The sequence below is a fragment of the Medicago truncatula genome, chromosome 1 (genome assembly GCF_003473485.1).
Source record: "Medicago truncatula cultivar Jemalong A17 chromosome 1, MtrunA17r5.0-ANR, whole genome shotgun sequence".
NCBI classification, from domain to species: Eukaryota; Viridiplantae; Streptophyta; class Magnoliopsida; order Fabales; family Fabaceae; genus Medicago; species Medicago truncatula.
The window spans coordinates 987,579-1,001,409 of NC_053042.1; the positions used below are offsets into that span (position 1 = coordinate 987,579).

Consider the following 13,831-nt stretch of genomic DNA (forward strand, 5'->3'; position numbering starts at 1 on the left):
AGCACAAGAAGATTCATGTTCTAGGAGAGTGTCTCCATATTTGTTAAGATTGCAACGGTCACTGGTTTTTAACTAAGAGGAAGTGAATGGGCTCTCATATTTAGGATTAATTAGAGTCTTAGGTAGAAATACCACGGGTAGTGATTAAGTGAGAAGTTAGTAGGCTGGTCAAGGCTTTTATGTATGCTTCGAATTTATACTGCTATAGTGGATTTTCTTTCTGGATTGGTAGCCCCCATATGTAGGTGAAGTTGCACAGAACTATGTCAACAATAACTTGTGTTGTTTACTTTCTGCCCTTTAATTTACAATTGTTATTTGTTGTTATTGATGTTGCGATGTTCTGACATCTTATGAGACAGCTGACTTATCATAACATCTGTCCAACATCTGTTATTACTGCGTGCCAGAATTTTAGTATGAACTGCCTCATTTGCTTGTCTCTGAATAAACTTTGTGTTAGAGTTTGTGAAAAATAAGCTACAACAATGTTTGCATTCATATAAACGAGTCGGGTTGAACGGGCTGAGAAGGAAAGACTTCACTAAGGAGAGTGAAAAGGATAAGGATTAGGTTGTGAATAAGTTGTTTGAATCGATGAAGGTGATTGATGAGTTGAAGGAGAAGATTGTTTTGGTGGTGTATGAGAAGAGTGAGAAAGAGATTTGGAAAGACAAATAAGCCACGGTTAAATTTAAGTCAAAAAATTAATTAAATAAAAAAGTCATGGAGAAAATGAAGTTAAATAAATTGAAAAATCAAAATTAATTATACAATCAACACGCCACACAAGCAAAATTACACAACCAACGTGACACAACAATGTTTGTGTACAATCATATAACACTAAGGTCCAAAACGAAAAGAATCTTCATGTTACAAGGTTGGAATCTAATTTTGTTTAGAGAAGGGTAAACCAGAATCTGCTGATATTACAAGGGGGTAAACATATATTAACCCTAAAATAAATAAATAAATACGGAGACAACCCACTTGAGTTGGTCTGGTGGTGTTGGCTTGGGACCTGGGAGTGTGCTCATCCTCAAAGTCTCAGGTTAGATTCTCCCCGATGTCAATTTAGGTGGGTTAATTTAGCTTCGTCAAAAAAAAATATACGAAGACAGTGGATCCCCTTGGCAAAGTCTGCATCTAGGAATAATCGATCACATTGTATCATTGTTCACAATAACATAATATTCCACCATTTCTATGGACATCATAATCCAATTCGCCATAGCTGGAAAAAAACACTCATCTTCATCATTACATCTTTCAGATAGGCCTAATCAATTATATCATAAAGACCTTTAACATTACTTCATAAAGGAGATTGCAAAGTGTAATAATGATACAATCCATCATATAACGCCACTCGTTCCCCTTAGGTGTTAGTGTCATATTAGTAGAATTTAACGATGCTGAAATTTGAAAATTTGTAAGCCAATAACAATACTCCCAGAATATATCAAAACTGCATATCTGCCAAAAATGTTGGTAAAATCCCAAGTTGAAACCTTTAGAACCTGGACACTTATCTGCTAGCAAAGAGAACATTTCCTCTTTAAATTCCTCAACGCAAAAAGGCACAACGAGATAGGTATTTTCATCTTCTGAGATCACCTGATTTGTGGCGTTAATCACTGATGCACGCACACTGTCAGTAACCTGAAACAAACCAGAAAAATGAATCTTTGGCCACATTGACGATATGTACTTCATTTGTGCCCGCACTTCATTTGCATCTTCAAAATAGGATAATATTAACTTTTCTCTTAGCAGTGCCGAAGCGTGAAAGCATTTTGTATTCAAATCTCCATCTCGATACCAATGCATCTTTTCCCATTGTTTCCTCTACAAGTCTTCTTGAACTAATAGGTGTGTTATTTTCTTGTTCAAAAAGTTGCAATGGCCAACATCATTTCTACTGCGATCCCAATTGAGCTCCTTTCGGCATACCTCAATATTTGTCTTCAACTTGCTATAGTGAGTTTTCTTCCGATGTACCAAATCCCCGACAACATTCCAAGCGAGGAATAATATCGCAGTCAAGGTTATTGTCCCACCATTGTTTCACTACCTTATTCAAATTAGGTCTAACTCTCTGTACATTTTCGAAATTGAATTTGTGATGAGCCCTCTTAGGTCGTGTGCAAGGGACACGATGAAGAAGAATTAGGGGGTGTATTGGATCATGATTCTAAGGGATTTTAAAAGACTTTTTTATCATGAAAAAGTCTTGTGGTATTCAATCAAGACTCTTTCCAATTTAAAAAAAGTCTTGTGTTATTCAATCAAGATTCTTTGTCATTTAAAAAAAGTCTTGTGGTATTCGATCAAGACTCTTAATCACTTAAAAAAAAAGTCTAGTGGTATTTGTAACGCCCTAGTCGTTATTTTAATTATTTTGGATTTATGTGGAGTCTTTTTATGATTTTAAAATAATATTTGTGGATTTTATGGTGTGTTATATTTTATCATATAGTTTATTTTAATAATAATTAGAATAAGTGAGTATTAGTATTAAATTGGAGTTTTTGGGGTTATGTTAGAATTTATTAGAATTAAGGGGGAGTAAATAAAATAAAGAGAAGTTAAGAAAGAAAGAAAGAGTCAGAATAGGTTTTTACGTGTAACTGTCAGTTTTGGGAGAAAAGGAGATAAGAGCAAGGAGAGCCAAGTCTGTCAATTGTTGTGCATTTCCTTCTGCAATTCTAAGGTAAGGGTGAGGTTTACCGCAATTGTATAGGTTCTAAATTCTGATTTTGGTTGTAACAGGTTTATGAGAGAATTGGGAGAAATTAGGTTTTTGGTAAATTAATGGATTTTGAGAGTAGGGATTGCTGCTTTGATGTTAGAAATGGGTTCTGAGTGCATATAACCTTTCATTGCATATCTGAAAACTGATTTGGGGAGTGAATTGGAGGAAAATGAGATTTTTGGGAAAAACTTGCATTCTGCCCGTACAGAGGTTCATCGCTCGCCTCGCGGGTAGCTTGTGCTCGCCAAGGCGAGTGAGCAACTTCATGGCTCGCCTCGCGAGTGAGACAACTCGCCATGGCGAGTACCTGTGAGGAAAACTGGATTTTTAAAGTGTTGTTATAAGCCGTAATTTGGGTAGTTTTATGTACCTAGATGATTTTAGAGAGGACTGGAGCAAGTTTTAGATTAAAAAGATGAATAGGGAGCTTAGAATTGATGATTTAGTGAGAAAAATGTCAAAACTCCCGAGAGCACCATATTTTCATTCGCCTCGAGTTCGCCTTGAACTCGCCATAGCGAGCAGGTGTGCTCGCGAGGCGAGTTGCCCATTTTTTGCTTTGTTGATTCTGTTTGTTGATGGTTGATTTATCTTGATGATTAAGCATGGCTATATAATGGTGTATTTTTCTGGATGTTCTAAATTGGTTATAATGAATTGATGCTGGCTGGAATGTATGCTTTCATTTAATTAAGTCATACATGAATGTTGTATTTTGGAGTGGTGAGTCATATACATATATATGCATGGGTTGGGTTGTATGTAGATATACACAAGTGGGTCAGTAGCATGAGCATAAAAGTGGAAGAGCTTCGGCTCTGGAACGCCTTGTCGTTCAAAGTGGTGTTTAGTGGTGAGGGCTTATGTCCTGAAAATGAATGCTTTAACCATTCTACAGTGGTGAGGGCTACGGTCCTGATTTTGGTACCACATGCATGGGTGTTGTTAGAGGAGTCTTAGTGGAGTGGTGATGAGTTGCATGAGTCGTTGAGTGGATTTTTAATTACCATTTGTTGATGACATTGAAAATGATGATATTTATATATTGTTGATGAATTATTATGATAGGGTGTTAGATTCAATTGATGCATCCATTATCTATATTATTGTTGTGAATCTCACCCCTTCTGCTTGAAAATGTTGCCCTTCCTATGGGTAACTTGCAGGTGACCCTAAGTAGTTGATGGTGGCTCAAAGTGTCTAGGGCTCTGATACGTGGGATGAGATTTTATCGCTTAATTTCTTTCCTATGTATCAAATTTTGAATATTGTTGTTGTAGCCCTATTGATGTTGGATTTCCTTGTTGAGGATTTTATGTCATGAATATTTATTGGGATTATTTATATTGGATGTTGTGGTTAATCAAATTGAAAATATTCCGCTGCAGATTTAATGATAATTTCGAAGGATGTTTAATTAAATAGATTTTTATATTCTATTTAAAATGATTTTGAAAATGTGATGTGACATGCCGGTTTGGGTTTTACTCTGATGTTGAATTGTTATTATTTAATTGATTTTGGAAAACGGGGTGTTACAGTATTCAAAATCATTCAAATTTCGAAGGGTTGTTTAATAAATCAGATTTTGATGGATTTTCTAGTGAAATTTTAGCATGAAATTAGTAAAATAAATAAAAGAGTCTTTATTGAGATTTTGTGAAAGAGAGTGTGTTATGATATTTTTTTTCAATTATTTCTTAAAATTCATAAAATCTGTTGAAATCATTTTAAATCCTTTAAAATCTTATGAATTAAATCCATTGAAATCCTTAATAGTCTTTTAAAATCATCAAAGTCATCAAAATCCTGCAAAGTCTTTTAAAATCCTCAAGACTTTTTTAAACAAAAATTGTCTTTTAAAATTCTAATCCAATACACCCTCCTTAGATAGTGATTTGAGACGAGAGCAACCAAAACTTATAACTGATCATTTGGGAACATTTGGTACCACGCATCAATCGACGTTGCTTTATCGAATCGCTCTTCAACAAATCTATTAAGGCCCAAACTTATGAACTTTGTGAATTGATAGCCTTCGAAATTAATATCAAACAACTCAGCCCCTTGGGCAGCCTGTTAGAAACCGTTCATTAACCATTTAGGTATCTTTGTCCTTCCTTTCCTTTCATGTCCATAAAGTATGTAATTAAAATCACCTATCATATGCACCATGAAAATGTCGTGTTATGTGAAATAAGCTTAATGAAATTCCAAGAATCCCTTCATCTTCTACCTTCTAGGAACCCATAAGAACCAATAAATTGCCGCTTCCCTCGCAAATTATCATCAACCTCACACTGATACAGTTCTGAGAAAATTGTAACATTAAACGATTAAAAGAATTACGCCAAAATAATGCAAGACCACCACTTCTATCTTGTCTATCTACAGCAAAACAGAAAATAAACCCTAGCAGGTAATAAAACTCCTCAACTTTATTTATGTGGAGTGTGTCACTTAAAAAGAGGGTGTTTGGTTTATAATACCAAACTATAAATTTTATATTTGGAATTGAGTTCAAGCTCCCCAAACCTCAGCAATTCCAACTAATGAAACTCATATTTTCAAACAGTTTTCGTTGACACCACCATCATTATTCACGCTCAACATTCCCTCATTAACACAAGACCAACAACATGCACATCAACAATGTCAGAAAGAGACAAAACGATGAGAATGAAATAGACCACATAGTTTGGGTGGAATAGACCAAATGATTCAAACACCAAACTCTCACAAGAATCAACAAGGACGAAAAACCTAAAATCCTAGGAGAGGGAAACCCTGATTCCCCAAAATGGAGAAACCAAGAAAAACCTAGTGATTGTTTTACCCTGATTCCCCACAAGACAACCCTTGTTATTGACCAACGCTTTTTCATGTATGTTGTTTAATGGACAATGAAAAACACAAACAAAATAATATAAATTTTACTACGTACTATTTATGAATGTATATTAATAAAGGATAAAGGGAGTGAGAGAGATGGATGAGGGAGAAGGAAAGAGAAAGAGAGGGAAAGATATGAAAGAGAGAAGAGGGCATATACAGAGAGATAGACCTATATTACAAGGGGGTAATTCATAAAAAATATTTTACAGGAAGAAAAACTGGAAATGACCTATATTACAAGGGTGTAAAGCACCTTTAACCCTAAAATAAAAGAGAATTTTGGTATTATAAGTTGGTTGACAAAAAGTATCTAGTCTCTTGTTTCCCTCATGAACAATTTTAAGAACAAACAAGTAAAACTAAAGATTTGTTGTTCATCCCTTGTCATTAAGTAATTCAAACGCACCATAATTCTTATAAGGAGAAAATTTAGGTACAAGCTTTTCGTATGATTCTTAACTAAAATTACATATTTTTTTTGATATAACAAACTTTGAGAAAATTATGGATTTGAGAAAATCATGGTGAATTTAGTTAAGAATCATACGAAAAACACCTAAGAAATTGTATCTAAGTTTTATCCTTCCTATAATTCCATGTGCAATTCATAAATTGGTTGTAATAAAATTCATTATTTAAATTGAGAATGATGTAAGAAGAGTGAAATGTCACTATTTGATGCAAATGAGATATCTCTCCAACAATTAATTGCGCTGTCGGTAACACTAGATCTAGATCCCTTAGAAATTGTGTTAAATTAATTTTTCTTTTGCAAAAGAAAAGTTGTAAATGGAAAACCTAACCGAGCAAAAGAAGAACTTTTAAGAAATTATTATACGAAAAATGGATCGAATTAGATTTAAGCAATGTTATCAAACTCTGCTTAGCTCAAACGGTCGAACCGGCCAAATAAAAAAAATAATAGAGTAGTTATAAAGGTGTTCAAATCCAAAAAGAAAAAAAATTGCATGATGGATCCAAAAAATTTAAAAACCCTTCCTAACCAATATTAATTATATGGCTTTGGGTCACCTTTAACATGAACGGTTTGGTTCAGTTTTTGGTCCACTGAACCGTAACTATTAATAATTAGTAATTTCTTGTTCAGCCCTTTACTAACTACTATGATAGCATATATATATGAATGGGAATTTCTTATTATAGCGAAATTGGCATCACGTATTAATTACAAGTAACAATTTTAATTATTTATTTTCAACAACAACCACCGTAGGGATGGCAATTGGACCCAGATTCTATGAGCACCTACAGAAAATATCCACTTTAGGTAGAGTAAAATCATGTTTTCATGGTCCGAGGTTAGGTATGGATAATTAGCCGCAAATTTGAACGGATATGTGCACTGTACTACCCAACCCCACAACCCACATATATGTATTTATATAATATGATAAATAATTTGGTGTACAATTAATTTATTTATTTAACTATTTAAACCTAACCCTAAACCTAAAACAACTTAATAAAAACTTTAGTAACATTTGTCAAAAAAAATAAAAAAATTTAGTAACAATTTATTATAACTTTATCATGCAACTACAACTTTCTCTATCCCACCGTTATTTTTCCATTGTACATCACTTACTATTTATTACTCTATAGTTTTTCAACTTTTCTACTTACTCTTTCTCATACTATCAACAGTGGTTAATTCTATAAATTATGTTCCTTAAAAAAAACTATAAATTAAGTTACAATTTCTCTTTCACACATAAATTAACTAAGTTTCATAATTCGTATAGTGCAAAAGAGATATTTATTTTAAGACGAATAGAGTAATTGTGTACTCTATCCGGTCTTGATTTTTTATTTTTATTTTTGGAAAAATACTAATTTCACATTTATTAGTTAAGTGCAGTTTTTTTTCTTGTCATATAAAGAAAATAAGAATATGTTCGAAAGACCTAACTCAACTTGCAATGATGATATTGTTAGATTGAACATCTGTAAAAAAATAATTTTGTTAGATTAAACATTTTCACCTAAATCTGAACAAGAAACTTCGCATTAATGTGTATGACATTCATGTGGTGCATGTCTTGCATACAAAGGCTACATGCATGATGCACCTTTGTTTTCGGTTTTGACACTCGTTATATAAAGGGTTCTTGCAGCTATGTTTTTCATTCCATCTCAACTAGAAGTACTTCTCTTGAATCTTTCTCTACTAGAGTTTCAGCTTCACTTATCCAACATGGAATTTCATCTCTTTCACATCATTACTTTTCTCATGGTGATCAGCTTCACCTCCAAAATTGAACCATTTTGATTAATTTCTTCAAATAGTTGTGATATTTTTTATCTTTATTTTTGCTTGTAAAAATATTTACTACTAATTAATGTTAATATATTCTCAAATGTAGCTTGTGCTAGTGGGAACTAATGCTGCAATGTTACCCCCTCAACTTTACTGGCAGTCCATGCTTCCCAACTCTCCAATGCCAAAAGCCTTCACTAATCTGCTACACCCTGGTCAGTATCATACAATTTTGCTTCCACGTGTTAAAAATGATTAATGATAATGTAATTAGAGGTTAATAACCAGATAATAAACTGAATCTAATCACACAATCTATAACAGACTCATAAGGTATTTGAAAGTTGAAGCATATAGCAGGACAAAGTTTTTAAAAATGATTAATAGATTGTAGTAAAACAAACTATTATACATATTCTAATTTATTTCAATAATTTACTATTTTTAACTGAAGCTGGATATTGGAGTAAAGAGAAAGCAAGGGATGCAAGCAATGGTGGTTTAGATGTTGGAGTCAGAAAAGGGTATGAAGGAGGTGGCACTTATCTGAATGATGAAAAAATTATTCCATTGATTTACTTTTATCCTATTCCTATACCACTCAATGAGAGTCAAATTCAATTAGATGATAAACAAAATGTAACACTTTTCTTCTTGAAAAAAGATTTGCATCATGGAACAAAATTGAACTTGCAATTCAAAGAGACAACTTCAAATAATAATGGAACAAAATTCTTGCCTAGAGAAGTTGCTAATTCCATACCCTTTTCATCAAACAAAATGGAAAACATACTCAACAAGTTTTCCATCAAGGAAGGATCAAAGGAAGCTGAAATTGTGAAGAGAACAATAAGTGAGTGTGAAGCAAATGGCATCAAAGGTGAGGAAAAGCTTTGTGTAACTTCATTGGAATCTATGGTTGATTTCACTATTTCGAAACTCGGAAACAATGTTGAAGCTGTTTCAACAGAAGTGGATAAAAATAGTAATGGTTTGCAACAATATGTAATAGCAAAAGGAGTGAAGAAATTGGGTGAGAAGAACAAAACTATTGTGTGTCACAAAGAGAATTACCCTTATGCAGTTTTTTACTGTCATAAAACTGATTCAACTGAAGTTTACTCTGTGCCATTGGAAGGTGTTGATGGAAACATGGTTAAAACTATTGCTGTTTGTCACACTGATACATCAGAATGGAATCCTAAACATTTGGCTTTTTATGTGCTTAAAGTTCAACCAGGGACTGTTCCTATTTGTCACATCCTCCCACAGGATCATGTTGTTTGGGTTTCCAAGTGAAAATATAACCTCTTTCATCAATAGTTGTATCCTTGAATAATGAGCACTATATAGCAACTACTTTAAATATTTTAAATTATAAAACCTGCATTATGTGTACCATGTTAAATTATGGTTTAGGGTTACAAGTTTGTGTGCCTATGATGTATTACTATAAATATCTGGAAAGGTAGGCCCTTGTGTCTATTATGTTTAGAACCCTATGCAATAAAAGTTGCTTTAATTTGATGAAACCTCGTTAATGTGAGAATTAGCTTTAATTTTTATTGTATTTGGTGTTTGAGATCTTAGTTTTACCCTGTTTGAAATTCTATATCTTGACACAAATCATTGGTACTTACTTCTATTTCTTATTAAATGACCTTATAACTAATATGTTAATAATCTTGTCAAAAAAAAAAAACTAATACTTTAATAACACAATCGAATTAGTCGATGTAACCTGTTGAAGTGTGAACTTACATTGTTTATGGTTTGGTTATTTAACCGTTTTAATCGTTTTTCGTCTCAAGTCCAACGATTTAAAATAGTTGAACCATAATTCGAAAGTCTTAGGTTTGATGTTCGATTATTTTTAAAACAATGCTTTTAACTTTTTTAATATATTATTTTAGACAAATGATAAATGATAACTAAACACAAAAATGTTGACACAGTTTTGGGTATTTCAACCTTAAAGCAGGGGCAGTATTGTAAATACATCACACCCCATTCTTACTCTCTTCTTTGTGTGTGCTTTTCTTTCTCCATCCTTCCACCATCCTCATCCCTAGTGCCATTATCTCCCACCGTCCTCATCAGAACCAAGGTTTTAAAAAACGGTCATGTACCGAGATTTCGGCTGTTACCAGTGTTTTGAAACTCGGTTCGGACCGGTTGAACCGAGAACCGGTGGGTAGGCCGGTTCGAGCAAGTCATTGGATCAGTCATGCAATTAGCTCGGCGAGAACCGGTCAAAACCGGTGACTCGGCCGAGTTTTTGGTTAGACCGGTTCGTATTTTTTTTTCCATAAAAAAATCAGAAACGAAAAATAAAAGAAAATTTGAATTAATTAGTCATTAATAAGAACAATTATGTATGGTTTAATACTGATTAATGTCCATTATACACGAATTAACTACTAATTAACACCAATTTCGATTTTCATGGTAGCTAGAGTAAATGCTGATTTGACTTTTAATTTTTAAAAAAAAACCAGAATATGAAAAAGTGAGGAATCGAACTATTGCAGCAACAATTTGTTTGTATTAACAAATGAAATAGATTGTATATTTAAGCATATTACATTTTCATTTTTTAAGTGGAAAGAACACATCATTTTTTTTCTTCGGAACTCATCATTATTTATTTTGACAACAAAACTCATCATTATTAAATATAATACCTACACAATAATAATAATAATAATAATATCATCTCTCCCCTAAAAAAAATGCACATATCATATACTTTTTTAGAAAATCTACACCTATTATATTAATATTAATATATATGCAAAACAAAATCAATTTCCTTGTCAACAAAATATAACTATGCTCTTTTTGTCAAAAAAAAAATATATATAACTATACTCTTTAAAAAAAATATATAGATATATAACTATTAATATACATATTACATGTTATTTTTTAGTTTTTAAGTGACCGAGTCATCGGTTCAATCCGATTTAATCTAGTTAAATACATCACAAAAATTAAACGTAAGACCAAGTCAACTTACCGAGTTATTCGGTTTAATCCGGTTCAGTCATGTGGTTCAACCAGTGACTCAGTGGTTCGACCATTAACTTATTGACCTAGTACCTATGCCGAGTCGATGACCGAGCCGAGTTTTAAAACTATGGCTGTTACAAAACGGTCATGGTAGCCACCGGTATCATTTTTTATCGTTTTCACGGGATGAACGAAAATCAAATGTGAAATGTCGTTACAACCGCGACATAACACTGTTACGTCCGTGAGACTCCGTTACCGACGTGATACACCAGAGAAACACCATTACCGACCTCCTTCCTCTTCGATTCAGTTCAGCCATCTTCTAACTCAGATCGCAACCTCCACACCATGTTGGTAATATAAATCTATCTCCCTCCTATGTTGGTGTTGTTGCGGTGCACATAAGACTTGAAAATTGAGATTTGAGAGAGAAAATTTGGGGTTTTCATGATAGAAATGACAAATTATTAATGAAAGTTGACGATAACAATTGAGAAATTGTTTGGTTCTGTTTATGAGTTGTGAAATTTTGGAAATTTTGAGTGAGTTGTGAAATTTTGGAAATTTTGAGAGAGTTGTGAAATTGTGGGCAGATCTCTTCAAAAATATACAATTTTGCGATTATATACTATGTTGTGATTAATTCACACCACGACAACCGCAATCTACATTGCAACATCCGTGACACCCAAAATCATGAAAACCTTAATGAGACCGTGATCGCGACCGTTATTTAAAACCTTAATCACAACCACCATCATTCTCAACAACGACCGCCACCGTCTCAAAGAACGAACATGAATCATATAAACACAAATGGAATCAAAGAAAGATAGATGAATACGAGATTTGGAATGAAAGAAAGACGACGACAGAAGGTGGTGGTGATGATGTCGCAGTGGTGGAGGTCTAGATATGAACGAAAGACGAAAGGGTGGGGGCTAATGACGACGATGGTGGTTGTGATGGTGGGGCCTCAGATGGCGGTGGTTGTAGAGACGGTGCTGGTGAGGACGGTGATGACATTGGTGACGGTGGGTGAGAGATGGATATGAAAAGAAGGTTGGTGGGTGGTGGGGTGCTGCGAACGCGGATCTAAAGAGAGGGATGATGATGGTGATCCGAGAATGCTAAAGCAGCCATGGTCGCCGATGGTCAGAAAGGGGAGCGGTGGATGGTTGGTGGCTGGGAGATGAGAGAGAAAGGAAGCAGTTCCCGTATGGGAGGGAAAGAAGAGAGAGAAAGAGGGAAAAGAATAAATAATATGCATTATATGCGGTGGTGTTTGTATTGTGTTTGAAATTTTGTGTTTAGTTATCATAACTCTTAGTTTATGTATCACAATTCCTCTTCGGTGCAAATTTAGTAGGCTAGTTTGCCTTCTTAAAAAAAAGTATGGAGATTAGATAAGAAAGTGATATCTCTAGCAAATTTATGAATGTATATTAATAAGGGAAATGTTAACCAATATCCCGGGACACTTGTTAAGGAATTATAATAGGAAATATTGTCTTGGAAATTGTGTATTCTACTTTTTCAAAGTTAAAAAAGTGTTCTTTTCAATGTAAAACTTAACTTTTCTTTTTAATTTTTGTTCTTTAACTAGTGCTCCGGAGGCACTAGTTAACAAGACCCTCTTAATAAATGATGGAGGAGGGAGTGAGAGAGATGGATGAGGGAGAAGGAAAGAGAAAGAGAGGGGGATAGGGCATATACCGTTGTATTTTTAGAATATTTATTATATTTCAAAAGTTAAATTGCCATGCTTCATTGCACGTGCTAGTGCATTCCCTTTCTTAACTGATTCATTTGAGTAATTATATACTGAGTCATTGCAATTTATTATTATTTATGCACATTTAACTTGCATATTGAGTCAAGGCAGATACCATTCCTCACAAGTCAGAACGTTAAGAATTTGGTTGCTATTATTAAGCATTTATTCTTGCATGACTAAGCTATTACTGGTTGTAGTATAAAACTCCTTTTTTACGGGTACAAGAGATTAGAAGCCTTTTATTTTTCCAAAACCGTTGATCAGTAGCACGACAAAAACAAAATACCCCTCACAAACACTATTTTGGGTTATCATCTTCCTGAAAATATTTTTTTTGTCAGTTCTATATCCTCGATTCTTGTCGGGAAGGATCTATTAAATCCTGGAGGTTAGCGTATATTTATGCAGAAAATCCTTAAGGACAGTGCGATAAGCACGTCTCAGACTATTTTCACCGTTTGTTCATTTTGTAGTTCTCTTATTGAATTGATGTTTAGAGGTGTTGATTGAGCTATGTCGGTGGACAATTCTACAACAATTTCAAGACAGATAAGTTTATTGATATCTCTTTTATTTATATTTAATTGATTGTTATATTTATATATCAATTATTATTTATAGAGATAATTGTATGTCTAAATTTTACAACATATACAAAGAGAGATAGAGACGGGTTTGGAGAGAGAGCAAGCAGAGGGAGGTGGAATATAGAGAGGGATGAGAGAGGTAGAGATAATGTTTTGAGTAGAAAATAAAAGAGTATATTGGTATTATAAGTTGACGAACAAAAAGTATCTAGTCTCATGTTTCCTTCATGAATAGTTTTAAAATCAAATAAGTAAATTTTATAATTCAGTGTACAATTCATAAACTGGTTGTAATAAAACTTATTATTTAAATTGACAATGAAGTATGAAGATTGAAATGTCACTATTTGCTGCAAATGAGATATATCTCCAACAATTAATTGTGTTGTCGGTAACACTAGATCTCTTAAGAAATTGTCTTAGATAAATTTTTCATACTACTGTTCAACGTAAGATTACTAAATGGAAAACCTAACCGAGCAAAAGAAAAGCTTTTGAGAAATTTTATGAAAAATGGATCG

The 13,831-nt window shown here is 33.5% G+C and overlaps 1 protein-coding gene across 1 annotated transcript; it reads left to right on the forward strand.

The window, feature by feature from the left end:
• The first annotated feature begins 7,788 nt into the window (after positions 1–7,788).
• LOC11429610 (BURP domain protein RD22) lies at positions 7,789–9,463 on the forward strand. The gene is made up of 3 exons (XM_003588508.3): positions 7,789–7,907; positions 8,038–8,146; positions 8,386–9,463. The coding sequence occupies exons 1-3, from the start codon at positions 7,791–7,793 to the stop codon at positions 9,228–9,230; spliced, it is 1,071 nt and encodes a 356-aa protein (XP_003588556.2). The 5' UTR covers positions 7,789–7,790; the 3' UTR covers positions 9,231–9,463.
• The last annotated feature ends 4,368 nt before the right edge of the window (positions 9,464–13,831 follow it).